A 22,570-nucleotide genomic window follows, 5' to 3' on the forward strand; every position below is an offset into this window, starting at 1 on the left:
TCTAGCTTTTTTGTTTTTTTTGCATAATTTTAAATTACTTTTCAGGCCAAGTCAAGTAGCTAGCCAGCTATGATCGAGCCAAGACAAGAGCAGCGACAGAACACCTTCGGTCTTGGTGGGAGCGGTGGTCGGAGCAGTGCTTGTTGTGTATGTGGTCGAGTTCAGTTTCTCTATGGCTTCAGAGCAGCAGAACTGTGCGAATGAAAGTGATGATCCTGCGGTGACCGTGAAGGACGAGCCTGTTGACGAGGAGCTTGACCACCTTCTTGACAGTAAGAGCGTATCCGCCCTGAGCTTGCCATCGCTTTTCCTCATTACCTAAATCTCAAGTACGACGACTGAAGGTCTTAAAGTAATGCTGCTTTAAGCGCGATTTTTTTTTTTAAAGCGGCGTGCTGTTGACACTTCTGGTCACCTCATCTGGCCTTGAGTCTCTTGACAAGAAGGAAAAGTTTCATGAATGGCCCGCGCATTGTCTAATGTTTCCGGGTGTTTTCCTCGAGTGCTGGTATAATCAAGGAAGTTCCGCGCGCGGAACAAGTTTTTCTCGCCGCACTCAAGCGTCGCCCAGAGCGCTGCGCTGCTTGACCCGTGGAAGTGTTCAGTGTTTTGGCTGTCTTTTCATGCAGCGCTGCAACTTGTAGTGCACTTCATAAAATGACACCGCCACGATATCGCACCGGGGCGCCGTTTCTTCCGATCGCCGCAGCGCCTGAGTGCCCCTGTTAACGAAGATGGCAGAAGATGTTACTGTGATTGTCACAAAATCTATCTATTAGTCTAAAGATCAAATAAATGAGCTTACGTCAAGTGGCTTGTAGTAGCATAAATTATTCCACATCTCACAAACTTATGTTCTTACTGATGCCCCTGAAGTAGCGCTCGTGTAACGCGGTGGCCCAACTGGATAAAAGCAATTGCGTGTAAGTGTTTTGAGGAAAACACATTGGGACGTCTAAGCACTACTAGAAGAAAGGCAAAGCGGAGGAAAAGAAGCTTTCGCCACTGATTTTATTAAAAGAGTACAGCAGACAATATACATGCCGCACCTCACATACCTAAACAGCGCTGCCTCACCTAAGCTACACATCGGGCATGAGGGCATTGCAAGGTCGCCTCTGATCTATCAAAGAAATGCGCAATTCTAACTCGCACATGTACGAAACCGTTAACGTGGCATGTATATTCAATTTTCCTCTCCTGTTTATCGGAAACGCTTCTGTTATTTCCTGGGCCAGAACATCGTGAGTTTTTGGCAAAAACAGAAATCTGAAAAAAGCTTGTCTCACACGAGCGGAAAATTAGAATGAACCGACAAAAGTTTTGACTAGAAAGTTCGGGCTCTTTAACTCTGACATTCAGGTAGCGATCAGTGTAGCCAATGTAAAACCAGCTACTCCTGAGTGGGATTTAATACACCTCACTACCCTAGACACAGGAAAGAGCACACACAAGCACCCACTTTCAGCTGAAATTAAATCAAGAAAATAAAATTCACACATACGTTAACACAGAAATATAACTCAAATTTAGTTCCTTTTTACGCTGGGAATAAGCTGGCAGGTTCCGTGCGTCAACATGGTGAAGAGCGCAATGACATCACGACTCGCCTAATTTTTGCGTAACTAAACGGGCTTTGGCGCATTCAACACTGCGAAAATCGCGCCCCAGATATACCCTAGCTTCACCACAGCAGGTCTTGCAATAAAATTGCTGGTGTGATGCTTAAAAGCCAAGAATTTAATTCCAATTCTATCGACTTAGGCTGTGTACTACAGATAATTCAAAGCAAACAAGCATCACATCACTTTATTTCCTTAAAGGCCCCTCACGGCGGTAATACATAAGAGGTGGGTATACAGTGTAGCCAGGTGACTTCACTCGGTAAGAAAGTTTGTTAAATTGTCCAAGAAGTTTGATGAATTAGTAATGGCTGCAATGGTGTGGGAGAGGCCATTCCAATCTGTTGCTGCCTGCTCGGGGGGAAAAATGAAGAGGAAAATGTGAGGGTGCGAGCACATGGGCGTGACACTTGCAGTTCATGATGCGGTGATGAGGTATGCGCGTAAGGTGAACGATGTAAGGTGGATGACAAAAACCGTTGTAATAAAATTTGTGGAATAAAGATAGCATGGCAATACGACGACGATGACAGAGATTAGACGAATCGGATTCCACTTTCAATGATGATACGCTAGCTTGGTAATAATAAGTGGAATAAATTAATCTAGCAGCACAGTTTTGGACTGCTTCTAGGGCAGATGCGAGGTAGGACTGGTGTGGGCTCCAGGTAGTGCATGCGTACTCCAGTTTCGGTCTGATGAGTGATTTGAAGGCTAGTAGTTTTACGTGAGTGGGGGCATGATGAAGGTTGCGTTTCAGGAATCCTAGTGTTTTATTGGCAGACGCTACGATATTTGTAATATGAGTGTGCCAAGATAGGTCATTGCATAAGGTCACCCCCAAATAGTTAAACGAGTTAACGGCCTCGATGCGAACACCAGAAATTGAATATGAAAAAGAAAGGGGAGCAGAACCTTGAGAGAAAGTTGCAGATTTACATTTACTAGGTTTTAGAGTCATTAGCCATTGCTGGCACCAGTCTATGACGTGGTTAAGATCAGTCTGTAAAGCATGTTGGTCAAGAGGGTTATTTATAGTTGAATAGATGATGCAGTCGTCTGCGAACATTCTGATGTTAGCTGAAACTGTTGTAAGCAAATCATTAATATGAATTAAGAACAGAAGGGGCCCAAGGACGGATCCTTGTGCCACACCTGAGGTTACTGGGAGCGGGCAAGTTGTCGTGTTATTAATAAGAACAGTTTGAGAGCGCTTTGTTATAAAAGCCTTTATCCATTCGAGGATATTGGGATCTATGTTTAACTGACCAAGTTTTAGTATTAATCTTTTATGGGCTATTTTGTCAAATGCTTTGGCATAATCTAAAAATATATCGTCACTCTGAACATTGAGGTCAAGGTTAGTGTGTAAATTGTGAAGGAAGATGGCTAGTTGGGTTTCGCATGATAGACCTCTGCAGAAACCATTCTGTGAAGAGTTAAAGAACCGGAATGAGTCTAGATGATTCATGATGTGAGAGTATATGACGTGTTCCATGATCTTGCAAGGTACACTGGTTAATGAAATGGGTCGGTAGTTAAGTGCCAAGCCTCACTGAAACCTTTATGTTCGGGCCGAAATTGGGGCAGAGGCATTTCTTTTCAACCTCTTGTGATCTTTCAGGTGCACTGCAAGATTTTGAGAAGCCTTCTAGCGACTCCGCCAAGGTGAGAAAAAGTATCACTTTATAGTATTTGTTGCACCATCCGCTGAACAGCCATCTGCTAAAAGCAACATCAGCAAGAATTAACACATCATTTGCATATTATAACAGTGATTATGATGCTGATTGGATTTTGTAATTCTTGAAGGGGCCCTGCAATACATTTCGATCATGTTCAGAAAACCCTGTTGATCTGTTGTCGAGGCTTCCAAAAAACACGTGAGCCAAATATAGCCCGGCATGTGGCCTGGAATATAGAATAAATTCTCAAAGTCTTTCTCTTCTGAAAAATCAGTGTGTCACAGGACCCAGTATCGTCATTAGCTGAGTTGAACATGGCACGCTCTGGAGTTACTTGGGCTACCGCGGGAGGCCACGACCTGTCCGCGTGTGTACACACGATTGCTCTGAAAAGCCACGCAGTCGAAGAAGAAAAGACGAGAGAAAAAGTGCTCAAGGTCATGAGCCGCGTGTGACATATTTTTTCCCCCATAACATTCTCCCTGCTTAGATTCCAATGTTTTTTTTCTTTAGGATGAAAGAATGAGATTGTAGTGTGGTACAAATCTTTGTAACTCTAGCAATGCCCAATGCTCTAGCAATATGTCGTCGACTTTGTAACGCTGCTCGTACTGAATTGATCCTAGAAATTTTGTGGTGTTTTTGAGGAAATAAGTTCATTTTTATTGCATCCATCCCATGGCTACGCGGAAAACTGTCGCAGGACCCCTTTAAGGTATCTGATCACGGGTCAGAATTTTTTAAAATACGATGAGCGCTAAATTTTACTATACTTCATTATAAAGCTCATCTTTTTATGCACATGTAAACATTATAAAGCAAGTCCTACTTCTTGCTAATTTTTCATAATTAAGAATTTCATTAAAAGTGGGCTTTATATTAAGACTCCTAATTCAATCCTGCACATTATGGGCAGCCATATTAAGTATTCCGGCATTAATTTGCTGATTGAGGTTGAGGCACACTTACGTCATGAGGAACTGTGCGAAGTTTTATTGAAGACTCTTTGTTCCCAAAAATGTTATGACTGTTTCCCTTCGGAAAAATACCAAAAATACAAGTTCTGAGAAAATCAACAAAGATGTTTTGAAACAGGTGCAGCACTTACACAAGATGACCTGGAACGCTAATATCCTTTATGTTTCTAGCCTCTTCCATCGGGGACTTTACTATTGTGAGGCTTTGCTCGAGTACCAACTCACAATTTTGTTTCCTAGCTTAATTTGCAGCATCAGTGCTGTGTTGGGATGCTTTTGCGATGTTGTGCCAATAATTTGTGAGGCAAGCTCTCGCAGTGCCAGACTCGATACTAACTTTCTTCAAAATATCATATGTGTTTGTGTTGCTATTTTTGAAATGATACTCAGCATCATACAAAGGAAATTTGGCGATTGACAGGCTCATCAGCTGTTTCAGCTGAGAAGCCATTAGACGAAGACAGCATATCTCTGAGGCATCTGAAGCAGTTCTGGCAGACGTGGTCATTGTTATGTGCATGGCGGGCAGCTTTTGGCAAAAGCATCTGGAGGGCAAACAGGCCGATGTCTTCGACCTTGCGGAAGTTTCTTTGATAAGGTATTTTCTTTTTTGTGCAATATGAGGTAATCTGAAAAAAAAACTCTATCCCGGCTGAAGTGGTCAGCCATCGCCACGCTCCTTGAGGCTCAAATTACTGGCAATGCAACTATGCGTGAAACCAGCAGCACGAAAGTGATCTATCTGTCGTCTGTTCCTATGTCTCTCACCTTTAATGAAAGCAGACGTAAAACAGCGTGTACAAGTATCCGCAGTGCGAATGCAAAACTGACATGCATTTCAGGTAAAAAATATCTCCCTTGAAACAAAAATATTTGTCTTTTTATAGCATCTGCAATTTTTGAAAATGACAGGTGACAAAATTGGTGCCTCCGTGTTGGTGAAGTTTGATATTTTTTTTCTCATAAGTTATGCCGTTAATCATAAAACGAAGTTGACTTTCGGGCTACCTGGTGAGAGGTGCACAAAATATAAAATACTCAATGAAATCTAAAATATCAACTTTTGGACCCGTGCCGATCTCTCGTGGAATCACCCAGTAGGAAGCCATGGTTTTAACTACTATCAACCTGTACTCTGTTAAGCTAGTTTAACTTTTTTCTCAGGGAGTGCTATTGACACCACGCTTACGCATTGCTCACTCTTGCTTGAGAATGTCAGGGTCAAGTTGGTGAGCAGCCCAGCATTTACAAATGAACATCTGGCATTTTGTGCCTCCTTATCTAGTGCTATGTAAAGACACAACACAGGCAGTGTTGCTGGGTTAGAAATTGAATGTGCACGAGACAAAATGTAGTATACTAGTTTGGCAGTTATGTACTTTTGGAGCAATTTTTTGCAAGTTGCTTCACACTTGCGGACTTAAGGAGCGATTGCAGAGTCCTGAAATTTGTTCTGCTTACATTTTTTCGAGCGTAGATGCAATGAACGAGGCATTCACGCAGGTGCAGCCAAACACAGCAGCAGAGCCAGTGCCGGGCACTGAGAGGCCGCATCCATGGACGGCCGAGTTTGACCAGTTTGCCGATGTTATGCAAGGCCTGCTGCAGGAGGACCCTCAGTTGCAGGAGCAGTTCAGCCGCATCGCACAAAGCGCTAACCGAGCTGGTATTTCGCAATTTCATTACCTGGCATAGAGCTGCACACATGACCATTTGTGTTAAAAAACAATGTTGCTGTCATTGGCTTAAGTAAAAACCAACATTATGCATGTTAATGTTTTAAACAGCTAATAGCGGAAAATTTTGAAGTGCAAGTCATTTGGATGAGTGCATGACCTCGTATTTTAGGGGCTTTGAGCTTGTACATACACTTCTTTACCTTAACCTGTTACTGGGTGCCTGTTTGCATTCACTGTGTTATCAGAATGCATATCTTCATCGTTTTAGCTCCCCATATCTAAACGTTTATATTTGTGTGTGAACGTATACCTTTACATTTCTTCAAACTACACATGGTGATGCAAACTGCATTTAAACTATACTTAACTTGGGTTAGATCGAATGTAACCATAGTCATTAATATGTTGGCTTACGTGTAACTTTTTTGAGGGGAAAATGATTAAAAAGGTAATTTATTCGTCATAATGCCACTGCGAGATTATTACTCCAGACGTACAAAGCACGATGTTTTTGCAATAACAATTTTGCAATTGCCTGCTTCATTTTGGCCCCGCTAGATGGCGCTACCTATCGAACCTGTCAGGGGGCTCACGTTTATGGCTTCAATGTTCTAGGCCATTCTGGCTTCGGTAATCCGTCTGAAACAATGTAATCGCCTTGGGCCCTCGCACTTCGGTTTATTTTGGCTCGATGGTTGGAGTCTCCACAATGCGGATATTGCGAGTTCTTACGAACAAAGGTGGATTTGCGAGATAGAGCCACAAACGTAAAGCCCATCCGGCTAATAGCTTACATTACGTAAAGATTTAGGTTCCGTAAAGACTCGCATGCACACATTCTATACGCTATCCTGTAACATGGAAGCATAAAGAAGTATACGTACAAGCTAAAAGCCCCTTATATCAGGAAGAGCTTAATAAGTTCTTGCAGTAAAACCTTGTTTGTACAAATCACATTTACAAATGTTTTCTAAATAGCACATTGAGTGCTCATAGTTTCGCTGCAAGATATTTTATTGAATCGAGCTCCAGCATAACACCCATTTTCTTGTTGTGTTAATCATCTCTCAGTGCTAGGAATTGATGTCTATAATGTTCAGGGCACACAAAGCAGACGGCTGATGGGTTGAGTGTGCACTTGAAACTAGGAAAAGCGAAGGGAGTGTCGACAGAGATAAAAATGTGAATGGAGTTAGTGAGGTATCCTTGTGTTGTTTGCGGTGAAGGTGATGACACATCAGTCTTTGCTTTTCAATTTGCATATTTAGTTGGTGCACGGGCCACCTTGTCACCTGGTGCTCCTTGAAAGCATAGCACCACTGCAGAGCATGATTGGTTGCATGTAAAGATAACATTAAACAGAATTAACACGCTTTGCAGTTTATAAGCCACACCGTTTGTGTAAAATGAACCCTTAACGTTTTACAGCTTTTACGGGAAAAAAATGATAAGATACACTTCTCTATGATATAAATGTAATTTGAACTCACTCAGCGTGATAAAATATAATGACACTAGCAGTACATTTATTGCAAAATGCACACTCACACAAAGCACTGAATATCTTGTAAGTAGAAGCATAGAACTTGTAAGTAACAGCAGTATTTGAAAGAAAAGCAGCATCTATTTCGCTGAATTCAAAGCCACATCTTCTGGCTTGCACTGGCAAAAGTTTTTTCACCTCCATTGGCAACATCGCTGGGTTGCCATTGTTGGCGTCCGAGCATCCCTTTTGCGCGGCATTGTGAGTGCTTCGAAGCAGACCGTTAACGTTGTCTTTGTGGCGTTGTGAGTTTCGGCAGAGAACACATAAACAATTGTTGTGTCCCACGTGTAACACCTACACACTTCCACCCAAAATGTAAATGGTGTTCATGAGCCAGAAGCTGTGACTACTGCAGGACTGCCATGGCATCTCGCACAGAAACTGATGATAATGATAACAAAGTAGTATTTTCGTTTTTGTTACGGGTAATATGAATGCCATAACATTACTATGACATCTTGCAGTGGCCTTTTCTATTTATTGCATCATAATGCTTCCTTTAAGAACAACCTATTCAAGCAGTACAATAGCGTAGATATGGTGATAGGTTTTATTACGGCCGTAATCTGTGCTTGCTGCATTGCCCAAGCTGCAAGTAACTGACATCTAAGACCTCTCCTGTTTCCTTGTAATAAGAAGCTTAGCTATCTCTTTGCAAATGCTTTCACGCTTAGTTAATCGTACTCACGAATGAAATGTAGGCATGCTGGTCTTGCAGAATCGCACGACTTTTGCACTTACAAAAAAGCGCACCATTTCAAAAAATAGACATGTGAAAATATAGTAAAAAAGTATGTATTGTACATTGAAAAATTCTGCTTTTATGCTTGAACAGCAAATTACAGCTGTTTTAAGGTGTCCATTGTGCAATCACTGGGATAACTATATCCGTGTGAAAGGGACCCACCCTTCACCGTACTGAAGTCATGAGACCATGTTGAACTTCAAAGGTCTAGTCTCCATGGGTGGTTGTTTTGGTGCTAAAAATAGGAATGAAATTTGTGGCACAACAACAGAAAGAACATTTTGCAACCCCAATCGGAAGTTGTTTCTGCAGAGTGAACAGACGTGGCAGCTAGGGATTGAGAGCCTAGTGTTCGTTATAGGCATAAACAAATCAAAGAAGCACTGACTGAATTAATAAACCTTGTTTAAAACTAGTCTGGCAATTTCCTTCTGGAGAGGGGTAAGGGGAGATGAAATTCTATTTCGTCCCAACCCTCATCGCACTAATAGAAGTTTTCCACAAAGAGACAGTTCACATTTAGCTTCCTCATGTAATTGTGCTTCGGTGAACTACCTCAGTAACATCTTCTGCTAGTGCCTGTGGGTTGCTGGCGACATCTTTTGCTATAGTTTAGAATTTCTTTGGTTCCTTTTACAAATTTTGACTCACCATGGCCACTTTGCCACTGGCGTCGTTCGAGGAAGAATAAACTCTATTGTTTGCTAACGACACCTTTTGGCCTCGGAGTGGTTCACTTGGAAGCTCATTGTTACATCAGCCGTATAAAGGCCCACCTTATCTGTCGCAGAGGAGTAGTTGCCACTTATTACTTTCTTAGTGTGCTCATGAACAACTCTAGGCCCTAGCAGTGATTCACTTTGGCTCATGAAAAACACAAAGGAATAACTAAATGGCTGCCCAAAGAAACATTCCTACAAGAACATAGCAAGAACAACAAAAAAAAGACATTGCACAAGAACAAGTGTCGCAAATCGCTAATGGAAGGGGCAAAAATGTCAAAGTTATGACGGAAAGTGTTTTTTGCATCTCAGCTTGTGTAGCTACATCAGAAGCACAACTTGAACTCAAATTAAGAATAGAAATTCCATCATTGCATGCAGAAAGTTGCCACCAGCAAAAAGGGCAGACGTGAGAACTGGCTGCGAATCGCAGCATAGAAGGAGAATAAGTAATTATTCGCATTTTTGCTTTACTTCTAAAGCTGTGGCGGTATAAAGGACTTCTAACAGTTATGGTATTGTCACAGTTCATACAGGGCACTTATGGCAGTGATAGATAAATCGCTTAGCAGAAGCAAGTGCCAAACTTTAGGGGGAATGCTTTTGAAGCACATTTCGATATTCAGCTTTGCACAGAAGGACAAAATATTCTTACACCTGAAGGAGGTCATTAAAGGCTGAAAGAGGCCTTTTATTAGGTTGTGAGGGTGAGCTCAGGAGCTGCTGACTAGTTAGAGATCCTTCTGATCCTCCTCTTTTTTTCTAGCTCGGAATGGCAAGCAATTTTCATTCACTGTGGTCTTGGTTGTCGGTCATGTGCGCAACAGTATTGATGCTCTGTTAGTAGCTTTGTGTCTCTTAGTCTTGAAATTAAATTGTCAATAATCATAGTGTGTTATGTGAATAATGTTAGCACCGATATGACCAATTTACCCGCAGGTCGTGGGTTCGAATCCCGGCTGCGGCAGCTGCATTTCCGATGGCGGAAATTTTGTAGGCCCGTGTGCTCAGACTTGGGTGCACTTTAAAGAACGCCAGGTGGTCAAAATTTCCGGAGCCCTCCACTACGGCGTCTCTCATAATCATATGGTGGTTTTGGGACGTTAAACCTCACATATCAATCAATCAATCGATATGACCAATTTGTGTATTACTTCAAAATGCCTGGAGTATAAAGTACCATCACCCAACTGTGACGAAGTGCCATAAGATCTTCCAGTGCTTATTACCACTTCTTGTTTGGAAATTTACAGCTTGCTTATCAATTTCTATGTTGGTAGTCTTGGGGAAAGTGCAACTTTTTTGTATCTTTGATTTACAGCATCTGCTGCTTCAGATGAGGAGTTTGCTGCCACGCTGAATGAAACCTTGCGGAACATCTCAGACACAGCCCTTGCCTTTGGGGTAAGCATTGCCTTTACTTTGGGCTAGTACAGCTATTTGCCAAGTAGAAGAAACCACTGACCTCGTGTGAAATATTATGTGAGGACATACGTCCTTCAAACATTCCTTCCATTTTTGACGACTAAGAAAGCAGCCTCGAGGCACCACACTGTAAAGGCACTGAGAAATTGGGCACTTCTCTTAGAGCTCTGAGAAGATGAATTGTAAGATGAAAAAAAAAAAAGTACTGGGGACATTAACTGTGTCGTTTCAACTGTATTGTAGTAATATCAATATAAATGTAGAGAAGGTTAATTGGACAAAGAGAGTACATTCCACCGGCAGGGACCAGACCTGCAACCTTAGGATCAAGCTACTGATGACTTTCCAAGTTAATTACGGCAACATTTGCCTTCTTGTTCATTATGTAGGGCATTTATGGGAATGCAAAGTTAGGAGCTTTAGTGTAGCCCGCTGCCGTGGTGGTGAGAGTGGAACACTTCCATTTTTGCCAGCCGGAACGTTATCCAAAAGTTGTCGGTTATGTCCCTGCCGGCTGCTAGTTCTCTTTTTGTAGACTGGATGTTCTTCACACATCATAATTATAGCAATACAGCTAATACAGTACGATCACCATTCCTTATACCTTTCTTGGCTTCATTATCTTAGTGTAAATTGTGGCATAGCGAGAGATCGGATCCAAGAGAGTTGGGCGTCAGCCTGAATTCGAGTAAGATTACAGTTTGTTGCTGTCACATTCATTGTCTTTTCCTTGCTGGGACACTGTGCTTTGTATGGCGAATGCGTTAATTTTTCCAGGACCCTCCAAGTGAAGACGAGCTTTCGCGCTTGGTTGGCTCGCTGGGACTTGAAGGAGGTGGTGGTGGCGGAGGGGACGGTCTGATCTCGATGATGCAAGGCATGATGCAAAACCTGCTCTCCAAGGATCTTCTCTATCCAGCGCTGAGGGACATTGTTGACAAGGTGGTGTATTGAGCCCATAAATAATACTCTTTGTGGAGCTTGGACAGGACCACCACTTCAAACAGTTATTGTGTGATTGTCGAAATTCTGCATGATGAACACTTTTTTTGCTTGCGTTCTTAGGTAAGTGACGTCTGAAACTACAACTATGTACCTGTGAAATAGAAACAAGAAATGACAAAGTAGAACAGCTTTCACTTATGAGCACTGCCAGAAGTGGTTGAGGTCTTAAAGTTACATGGGCAGTATGCATGCTGACGACAATAAATGATGCTTTAAACATAACTTCTGCATTAAGATACAAGTGCAATATCTGCAATGAATGTGCAACATCACTCTCTGGCACTGTGAATGTCGTGACAGCGCTTGGCCTGCACAGTTTCTGGGGTATGTTGAGAGATGTTGACAAAAGTTGTTTCCTGCGCAGTACCCCGATTGGCTGGCTGACAAGCGATCTTCCCTAGCAGACGAGGAGTACGAACGGTACAATCGCCAGTTCGGTCTCATGCGGCAAGTGTGCGAGGAATTTGAGGCCGAGGTTGCCTCGGATGGGGCCGAGGTCAAGCAGGCACGCTTTGAGCGCGTGCTCAGCCTCATGCAGAAGGTAGGTCGTACCGGTGAGAGTTGGGCGCACAGGTCGAATGAACAGGCCTCAGACGAACTGGCCAGCATTTCGATAAGTGGTATCTTCTCTTGGTGAGAGGTGATCCTTGGCATGTTAGTTTTGAAGTGAGTGAGCTGTTGATGTCATGTCTAGTGTCGCTGATGGTGCTTGCCAGCTAGAGAGGAGACAAGTTTTGTCCTTTTTAGCTTGTGGAGATCACTACAGTGTAACTACTTCCTTACCATGTTATATTACATGCACCGCCTGTCTGTGCTGCATACCTACGTCATAAGTTCTATCTATGCACCTGCAAAGCGTCTCATTTTTCAAAGTGTTGTGTTCAAGAATGTCTTTCAGTATGGAGAGGTGAGCAATACGTTCAGTGGCGCTTTTGTGTTCAATAAAGTCTTGCTAACTTGAGTCTCCTTACTTCAGAAAAATTATGTGATTAGGACGTGTTCTCTCGTCGCGGCCTGTAGATGCATTGTTTAGTGGTACCAACCTCTCATTAATACAGTCATACTTGCCTGCAACCAAGTTAATACAGCGCGCCAAGTGCGAAACGCTGCAATAGTGCAATGCATACGTACCAGCAAAAACAACATTCACAAACAACTGGATTTTGGTGGCGCTTTTCGCATCACTATGTTCATCAGTTCGTGACCATAGTTTAGCTCACTCATGCATGCGGCACTCAGGAGCTTCGTTTTAACTTGATGCGATGTGCACGCAATGTCGCTAAACTCAACCATGGTGGAAGCTGTTGAAGATGATGAGCTTTCAGCTGCTGTCGACATGTTGGTATAAAACTTTCCCCTGCCACAACCCCCCACCTTACTGCACGCTAATCGGGACAAGAGGAGAAAGAAGGCAACTAGAGCGTGCGACCCTCTCTTTAACTCCGTCTGTACTTCATGGTTTCTAAAAACTTTCGTGGTGATCAATTCATGAGTCAATAAACTTTTTTGGTGAAGCCATTCAATGGTTACTTAGGAAGGTGTTCTGGGCTCCTTTATTGATTAGCTTCAATTCAATTACATCTGTGAAAAATGTTGCAAGATTTTTTAAAACCATGGCCTGCTACTATGTCTACGATAGGAAAAAAAAAGGCGGCTAGCACGATGTGTCCTCATAGAAAGTGATATTACGCAGGCAGTTTCTTTCCTTTAGTAATCCAGTTTTGTTGGCTTTCAGGCAATTGAAGAATGATCGATCACATGCCTAGTCAAGGGCTATTGCCTTGAAAAGTTTGGTTTACCTGAAGTTGCTTGAGAATGCCTGGAAGCTTGTAATTCTAGTCAAGACATTTTCTCACTCGGAATCCGTTGCAACATTTCCTGGTTTGTGTGCTGCCTAAAACCTCCTTTTCTTGTTTGTGCCACTTACACACAATGGTTTTGGGCACACAAAATAGACACATGGTAGCTTTTCGCAGGGTGCAAAATAGCTTTCCTTATAGTATATGAAAAAATGGCAGGAAGGGGAAGATGAAAGCTTGTGATGAAAAATTTACAAACAGGAGTTGTGTGCTTGAGCTGACGTTGCGACGGGTGGACTTGTCCTCTCCAAGGCTGAGGCTGATTTTCCTAGCGCGAGTGTGTATATGCTTCGTACCCCATCCCCCAATTCATACAAACGAGGAGGAAATGGCAACTGTAGACGCTGGGGGGGGGGAGAGGCCGCTGCGAAGAAGTATCCCGTGAATAAGAAGAAGGAAAAAAAAATCGGGGGAGAAGCGGTAGATGTTCAACTGAATCACAGTTGTCTGTGATTACCAAACAGTAATTAGGTTAGAAAGCCTAAGAGGAGGACTTACCCATTTATTGGTTTTTGCTGTGTATGTACCATATCAGATGGATGCAGGAGCCTCCTTAGAAATTTGTATACCTGCTGGCTAGAGCTTATTGAACTTGTGAGTAAGGTACGACTATGTTTTCTGTCTTTTGGGTACCAGAAGTATGAGTAGAGTATGTAAAGCTTGAGATAGTCAAACTTGTGACCTGGTGCATTAAAATGCACCACTGCTTTCAGTAGTTTCTTTGCTGTGTGCATGTTTTGCCCATTTAATCAAACATTAACAGGCTGTTCCTTTTTGTCAATGTACTGTTTGTGACAATATGAACATTTGATCATGTAGGTAATGTTTGACCTAGTGCAGGTAAAATTTGATTTCATGTATTAGACGTTTTCACTTACGGTGCTTTCAACTATAACATCATCTTGAAGGTGTTTGTAAGTTTTACATCGTGGATGAGAGCAAGGTGTTATGCAGGCGTTAGAATGCTGGTTTCCTTTTGCATGAGCCAACATGTTCCTAAGATTGCTATTGTGGCAGTACACAACTTTTGGTACTTCGGGGATTACTTTTCTGAGGCTTTGCTTTTTTTTGCTTGCTTGCCAGCAACGCAACGAGCACCTTAGAAAAGTGTTTTAGAAAAGTGCCTTGGAAGAAGTGCGTCCTAGAGGAGGACCTTAAGAGAACGCTATAGAAAAACACCTGAGGAAGCGTCTCGCAAGCAACGAGTGCCTTAGAGAAGCGTTTCCCGAAAGAATAAACTTTAATTAACACACTTTCCTTCACTTCAACGTGTGTTGCCTTTGTATAGCTGCTCATTGCTTACCGAAATTAAGACTCCTTGATCTCTTCATTTGTTGATTACTGGAGACTTGACTGCTTTACAATAAATAAAAACTAGGATCTTTTCGTACCTGCTGGTGGAAGTATCTTCAAACTCCTTTAGTTGTGTGTTGTGATGCAATGACTGTACATGTGCGAAATTTGACTACAGCCCCAAGCTCCATTTTTAAAGATGTCACCTGTACTTGTTGGGAGGCTACAGTGCTCCAGTATGAATCTCCGAAAGCTGAGCTTTTGAAAGAAAAGATTCGTAATGAAGCAGCCTCAAGCCACGTATGTCGATCAATTTACTGTTGATCGAGTCTGAAACCTTAAAGATTTTTTTCTTGAGAACCTGGGAAGACAGTTGCAAAAAGGCACTGGTCAGAGTGAAAGCAGTAGTTTAGTGCACACATTTTGAAATGTGGAACTTTTTTTCCCTTCATCTTCTTTTCAGATGCAAGAGTGCGGGCATCCACCTAAAGACCTGGTCGAAATTGTAAGTGTTTCCTATTCACATTGATTCCACTCCTGTGCCAACTACGTCAAAGTGTGTCAAATTGAATTTGCCGCACCACAGTGTGTGCTTTGACGGTGTCTATGACCAGCAATTGCACTGCCTGGGCAACAAAACTTGTGCAGCTTGAGCATGGGGCTACGAAAGTCACAACCAGAGACCAAGGATTATTCTGCAGATGAAGCGGCACGCCTGCATGCTTTCTATTGGTTGGCAGAGTCTGTTCTAGAAACGTTGTTGGTAGCTCAGGCAATTTCTAAATACAAGTAGAAAAAGTCATAAGAATAGACTGACAAAAAGAAGCCAGCTTTCACCTTTAGAGAATGCATAAGGCACTGCACAATTTTTTTAGCATTAGGTATTAGCTAGAGGTTGTGAAGGGTGCACTGGCCCCGTCCCCCACCAGCCACGATACACCATGATTCGTTTTCCCACACCCAACGAAAATCCTGCGGACACCCATGAATTAGGCCACTGTTGAACATCTCGATGTTGTGTGTCGCTTCCGCTGATTTAAAGGGCAGCATTAACACCCAAGGTTTAGATTTAGGACTGTGCATTGAAGACCACATAGTTGTATTTAGAGTGTTATTTTATGCTGTAAATTTCATTTATTCAGTATTCAGTTTATTGACTTGCATCGAGAAGATGTTGCCATGAAGATTATTCCAGAACATCCAATTGCATGAAACCCTTTTTCTTGAGCAGTGGAGAGAAATAATGAGTGTCCTGGAGAGAATTTTTTTGACGAGATTTGATATGACTCGAGATATTTATATAGGTCGCACTGAAGTTTAATGTATAGTAATTCATTTGTCTGAATGGAAATGCAACTTGCTTCTTCACTGTGAAATTAGCTGCTCCAGAGTGCTCACAGATGCAATATTGCCAGCTTTGAGTCGCTTCAAAGTTAAAAGTTTCACTGCCTAAAAGTGCTGCAAAATAAAAATTTTGCTGCACGGCAAGTTGCTTCCAATCATAGCCCTTTGGTAGCTTCGCTTAAAAAGCTCATGAAACTCTCTTCTCACCCTAATGCTATTCGCAACTACACAAAATGCTCTGTGTGCTGGCAACACTGGTCGAAGAAACAAAAATGGCTACACTTAATAGGCTCAAAGCAGCACTTTCCCTTGGTGGTGTGCCGAAGTTGCTTTATTGCGGTGTCAGATTGCGTTGCTTCGTTTAAGGCGAAAAGGTGCTGGTCATGGACCACTTCATTCTCATCGGCACATAGAATTTTACTGCCGAAACAGCGGAAATAATTGCCCTCTGCATGCAAACATCGAGCTTTTTTGGCAAACCACATCAGATACAGTAGAATCTCGATGATACCAATTCGGAGGGAGTGCGTAAAATATTCGTCTCAGCCCCAATTCGTATGAACCAAAAACAACTTAAAGCTGATAAAAAACATAAACAAGAACTTCATTGGCCACTACACTTTGCTGAAAAAAAGTCTGTGATGTTCTTTTGAACTTTCCTGCCTCCACCATCTCTTAATTAAGTGCTGCAGTTTCCTCGCTCATGCTGCTAGTGCAGCGCGCTCGCTGTTGACATCAGAGCGAGCGAAAGCGGCCAAACTCGTTGGAAATTCACTCGCTTCCTTGCGTACCGTAATTACTCGAATCTAATGCGCACCTTTTTTCCGGTTAAGCCAGTTCATAAATCGCATGCGCGTTAGAATCGAGTACGAACAAAAAAATTACGGTCAATCTATTGCCATCGGCAAATCCAAAATGGCCGCCCCCTACGTGCGTCGGTATGGCGCGTCGGCCATTTCTGCCTATGTGTTTCTCATGTGCGGCACTTCGTACGTGTGCTGAGGAGTTCGTCATCTAGTAGTGCATTAGCATCGACGGCGTCAAAGGGCCGACTCCAAAAACTTGAGCGCACCACGATGCCGCTTTTAAAAGAAAAGTCATCATGTGTGCAGATACGGACGGAAATCGGGCCGCATCGCGGTCGTTCGGAGTTCCCGAAACGTGCGTGCGGGACCGGCGGAAACAAAAGCAGAAGATTGTCGACAGCAAAGCTTCACGCAAAGGCTTCAGTGGACCACAGCAGGGTCGGTTTTCGCAAATTAAAGAGCTGCTCGGCGAGTATGTGCTTGAGCAGCGAGCGGCACAGCGGCCCGGGACGACAGAACTGCTCCAAGTGCGGGCTATGCAATTAGTCTTAGAAAAAGGTCTAATGCGGAGCCAGTTTAAAGCGAGCAGGTGCTGGCTAACTAACTTTATGAAGAGGAAAGGCTTTTCCCTCCGAAAGGGAACATGCATATGCGAAAAGTTTTGCGGAGGAGTACGATGAAAAGCTTCACAGTTTTCAGAGGTTCGTTCTAAACTTGCGGCGCAACAACGGCTACTTGCTTGGGCAAATCGGGAATGCCGATCAGACGCCTCTTTACTTCGACATGCCTGGCACCACAACCGTCGAGAAGAAGGGGGCGAAGCAAGTTCGCGTGCTGACATCGGTCCACGGTAAAACTACAGTGACGGCAATGCTCTGTTACACGTCAGATGGGCACAAGCTTCGCCCGTACTTCATATTTAAATGGAACCCGCTCCCTAGAGGAGTCGTTTTTTCGAGTGGTGTGATCGTGCGGGCCAGCGAGAAAAATGGGTGCACGTTGCAATCGATGTCTTACTTTTTTTTTTTTTTTTCGCGGTGGAAATCGGGTGCGCGTTACAATCGAGGGCGCGGTAGAATCGAGTAAATACGGTAAGCAGCCGGAAAACCGCGCCGCGAAGTCGACACGAAAAAAAAAAAATAATAATGTGTCTTGGAGAATTCGCATTGGAGAATTCAAGAGAAAATGCCAGCACGGTTGGAAAACCACGAGGATGCCCGCCTAAAACGTTCACATTCGTTCTGCCCCACGTATACATGCCACCTCTGTCGCCCCCATCGCCGCTTGAGAATTTATTCCATTTTGCCCATTTCCTGATCACTGAAGTTCGTACTGGGTTTTAATTATGCATACAAGGCACTGAAAAGAAACATTTTACACCTTTACGAACGTTATTTCGGAAAACACACCAGCCGAAATGACACGAGCGGACACAGCGGTGGTGACGGATTTAGCCCGCAGTGCAACAAAAAGACAGGTTCGGGCGAGCCGACTTGCTGCTGCTACACCTTCTACTTCCGGTGTTATTAGTAGTGATCGTAATCCAAACCAGGCTATCGACGACCGCGTCCTTGTCAAGGCCGTGAGATTTGACGTGCCGCGCGGGTAGTTCGCGATAGCGCCGCCGCTACCCGCCGCCGATGCTTTCGCCGTTATGTTGACTTGCAGCTGGTTGTGTTGACATCACGTGGTTTGAGAGATAGAGCAGCCAGTGAAGCCAAAGCCGTTAAGCAAAAAGTCGATACTATGCTATCGCGTGGTGGGAAAATTGATTTCGAACCGATTTTTTTTCGTCGGCCTCGCGACGTTATTGCCGCGTTGAACCGCTGGCATGCAGCGATCAATCAGACATTCGTATCATCTGCAGTGGCTGAGGAAACGATTCGTATAACTACGAATCACGGTGTATTTTATATAATACAGTCCATCCAAAACAACCTTAAAATTCATATCATCGTGAAATTCGCATCAACTGTGATTGTATCATTGAGATTTCACTACTGTACTTCAAGTTGGCGAACTCGTCTAGCGAGCCCGAGGTGGGTCTCTCCGAAAGGTGCTCGCCCTTTTGCGCTGCATTGCTCCACTGCTACAGGCAAGTCCTTAACCTGGGGACTTACAAAGAGGGTTCAACTTAAATTGAGGACGACGCAGCGAGCATTGGAAAGAAGAAGGGTAGGTGTAACCTTAAGCGACAAGAAGAGAGCAGAGTGGACTAGGAAACAAACAGGGGTTTAGGATATCATAGTTGAAATCAAGAAGAGGAAATGGACATGGACCGGGCATGTAGCACGTAGACAGGATAACCGCTGGTCAATAATGGTAACTAACTGGATTCCCAGAGAAGAGAAGGCAAGCGGGTTGGGGGGGGAAGAAGATTAGGTGGGCAGATGAGATTAAGAAGTTTGCGGGTAGAAATTGGCAGCAGCAAGCACAGGACCGGGTTAACGGGCGGAACATGGGAGAGGCCTTTGTCCTGCAGTGGACGTAGTCAGGCTGATGATGATGACACTGTGACTCGTGCTGCAGATTGCATGTATCCCAATGAGTTCCATTGTCCCATCAAAAGCTGAATACGCATGCCGTTCACTTGACTACAAAACGGAGCTATGTCTGGTCTAGTGTATCATGAGATAAGGCAAATTGTAGTTTCGATTGTAATAGGAGTGCTCCTTTCTTTGCATTCATTTATCAACGTTATTAGGTTTCTAATGAATAAGGTCGTGTGCTTCCGAACACTTGCTTGTTCTTGGTGGCAGTAGTTGATATTCAAAACAGATATATGCACGCACGCTAGGCACGCCACGATTGCACAAACATAATATACAGTAGACTATCATGAAACGGATCCTGAAGGGACCGTGAAAATGTGTTTCATTTAACAGGGCTGTTTACTGAGAGATGAAAGGGGTTGCAGCATTCATGTTCAAAGCCAATCATATCAGAGGAAGTTGTTCCATTCAAGCAGCAGTTCCGTATAACAGATTTTCATTTACTGAGAGTCTACTGTGTGTACACACGAACACACATAGGTGCACTTTACACACGCACGTGCATTTGTGTGCATGTGTGGGTGCTCACTCAGTCAAAATCAAACACGTTTGGGGGAAGAAGTGCAGTAGCTTAATTTGAGAATGAGTAGCACTACGACACTGAGTCTCTGATTTGCACTGTTCCTTATCGCACGTTGTCTATATCTTTCGGGAAGTGGCAGAACGATACTTTGACATTTTTCCACCACGATGCCACGCAATGTAGCATATGGCAATAGTTTTTGCACATCACTTTATTCTTTCTCAGGCTTGTATGTGCGGCATGGCAAAAATAAGGGGAGTATGCGGCCGCTTCTCAACACTCGCAACATGGTAACATGTCTCTTTTCAAGGTTGACCCTGTTAGCGCCGTTTCCAGGCATGGCCGCTAGGTGGCAAGTGCTCAATTGGAGCCGTCAATATGGGCAGCACAGGGACACATCATGGTGCCACCTCTTTGAGGTAGCATGACCTGCCCATGCCAACCTTTGAGCAGAGATAAATCGGTTCAGTGCAAGAACATGTCTCAAGTGTGCAGTGTAGCCTAGGAATGTCACCAATGAAATTCAGAAATTAAAGGTTAGACTGAGACGATGTCACAGCTTCACTGATATTGTAGAGGAACATTAAGAATAACTGTAAGCAGCATGTCCTTTACTTTGGTTGGGCACTAGCAGGGGCTTAGCCGAATTTTTTTTTGAGGGGGGGGCGGGCACCCCCTTGCAATGCTCTGTTTTTGCTTTCTTTCCCATGGAAAAAAATAAAAATATCAGGAGGAGGGGACTAGCACGGCAAAAGTCTGTGCCAAATAAAGCGTTTCGCTAGATGTAGAGGTCTCTCAATTTCGCATTTGGCTCAAGGTCTCAGACAATCAGAGCCAAGAGTATCTCGGCGCTTAAGAAAAATACTTTACTGTTGTTCTAATAAGCGAGGCACATTGTTCACTTGCAGGGACCTGACATTGGCCTGGATGGACGTGTTCCAGGGATGCCCGAGCAGTGTGCAGTCATGTGACTTACTTCGAGGTGGCGAGCGGCAGCTAGTGCAATATTCGTATTCTCAGAGAAATCTTTGTTGCGACGCACAATTAATTACCAGCTGGTATTATTTATGTTGACAAATGTTAATGCCTCTAGTGGTAATGGTGACTGTTCATTCCCACTCCAGTAATTTTACTGTGTACATTCGTAGCGAATAAATTTTGTATATGTTCTCGATAACCGGAATCTCTTATAGGAAGGTGTATCATGGGTCCTTTCATGTGATACTGGTTAGTCATTTGATGGCTCTGACCGGCATATTGAACGAGAACGCAAATGGTGCTTCTTCGTGTTGAACTGCCGCGAAATTTTGAGCAGGTGCCCCGCCCGATTTCAATGTTTATTTCTAGTTTCTGCCCAGTTCTAGAAAAGCGCCTCAACCCCTTCCTCTGCGCACCCTTATTAAGCATTCCGTTCAGGCACTCGGTGTCCCACTCAAATTCCATTCAACCATGTTTAGGCACCCGATCTTCAAGCAGGCTGCACTGTAAATTTTTCCCACATAGTGATCTCATCCTAAATGTTACTGCACAACATTTATAGTGACCTTCACTTTTCTGCGAGCAAATGCATGGCCTTTTAAAACTGTATTTGCAATTCTAGATATCCATTACGTACATAATCATCAAATCTTCAACGTCCGCGTTTGATGCCCGGAACTATTTGGTTTGCATGAGCAGCTTCTATGGCATGTTTCCCACTGTTTGGCTGTGTTGGGTTCTGGAAAGGTCCCCCTTCCACTTAGCCAGTACTTTCGATTTGTTGGAAAGTGGGGAGGGGGGGTTCCCACCCTTGTTGAACAGTAGCTGTGGTGCTCGGCTGCTGACTTGGAAATTTTGGGTACAAAAATGCCAGCCACGGCAGTCGTATTTCAATAGAGGCAAAATGCTATAAGGCCCATGTACTGGGCGTGTACGGTGTGATTTTCATTCATGAACACCAGATTGTCGAAATTTGCGGAGCCCTTCACTGTAGCATTCCTTATTGTATCGTGGTGGTGGGATGTAAAACGTCACATAATGTTGTTATTATTATTTTTATTATTTGGGCTGAGAAGGAGCCGCTAGCTCAGAGTTTTGTGGTATGTGTGAAAAAGAAGTATTGCATAAGTGTGTGCAGATGGCATCTTGCAAATGTTGCATTTTGTCCTTCATAGGGCTTTCATTACCTTGTTTTCCACTGCTTTATTTAGCTTTCTAATCAAATCGTGCCTGATGTGGCTGTAAAGCTTCTGTCATGGCAACTTCTGAGCGAATGAACATGTTAATATCAGGGTGAAATCTGCAAGCAGTGTTGGCTTGTTTTCTTCAGTGGGCGTGACTTTTCATGAACAGCATGCGTGTTTGCCTGCATTGTGTTCATTAGTCGGCTGTTTTAGTAAACTAGATACAATCAGTATCCATTCCATGACATTGCCTCTACACAGGGTAGTTTTTTTTTCTAGACATTACAGATTCTTATAAAAATCTGACAATAGTCACATTCCAGTCATTTTGCACACATACTGCATGTAGAGGCTGCAACTAAAGGGACCGTTATGTTACCAAGTAGCAAACACTCGGTAATTAACTTTTTACCAATTCATTTTAGAATATTTTATATTAAAAAGGCACTGTGCATGCCAATTTACAGCACACTCATTTTTTTAACTGCGAGATGCACAGATTGTTTGAGATATCCATCATGAAATTTTAAAGGTAAGATTGCAAGTGTTCACACCTGGTGTTCAGGAAACGCCGCCTCGCTTGCGTAAAAATGGAAATATACATGACAGAAAAAGAGATGCAATT

General features: G+C 43.3%; 2 protein-coding genes across 2 annotated transcripts in view; both read left to right on the plus strand.

Annotated features, from left to right (window-relative positions):
• The window catches only part of LOC142814225 (uncharacterized), a 367,645-nt gene extending 367,470 nt beyond the window's left edge, over positions 1–175 (plus strand). Inside the window, exon 4 of the mRNA XM_075892534.1 lies at positions 46–175. The gene's annotated coding sequence lies outside the window, so the exon portion shown is untranslated. The remainder of the gene's footprint in view (positions 1–45) is intronic.
• On the plus strand, positions 74–20,960 carry Pex19 (peroxisomal biogenesis factor 19). Its single transcript, XM_037422733.2, has 8 exons — positions 74–272; positions 3,247–3,290; positions 5,788–5,950; positions 10,298–10,380; positions 11,179–11,343; positions 11,771–11,947; positions 15,022–15,063; positions 20,692–20,960. Exons 1-8 carry the CDS (start codon positions 173–175, stop codon positions 20,752–20,754), a joined length of 837 nt encoding a protein of 278 aa, XP_037278630.2. The 5' UTR covers positions 74–172; the 3' UTR covers positions 20,755–20,960.
• The last annotated feature ends 1,610 nt before the right edge of the window (positions 20,961–22,570 follow it).

This window comes from Rhipicephalus microplus, chromosome 4 (assembly GCF_043290135.1).
Source record: "Rhipicephalus microplus isolate Deutch F79 chromosome 4, USDA_Rmic, whole genome shotgun sequence".
Lineage (NCBI taxonomy): Eukaryota > Metazoa > Arthropoda > Arachnida > Ixodida > Ixodidae > Rhipicephalus > Rhipicephalus microplus.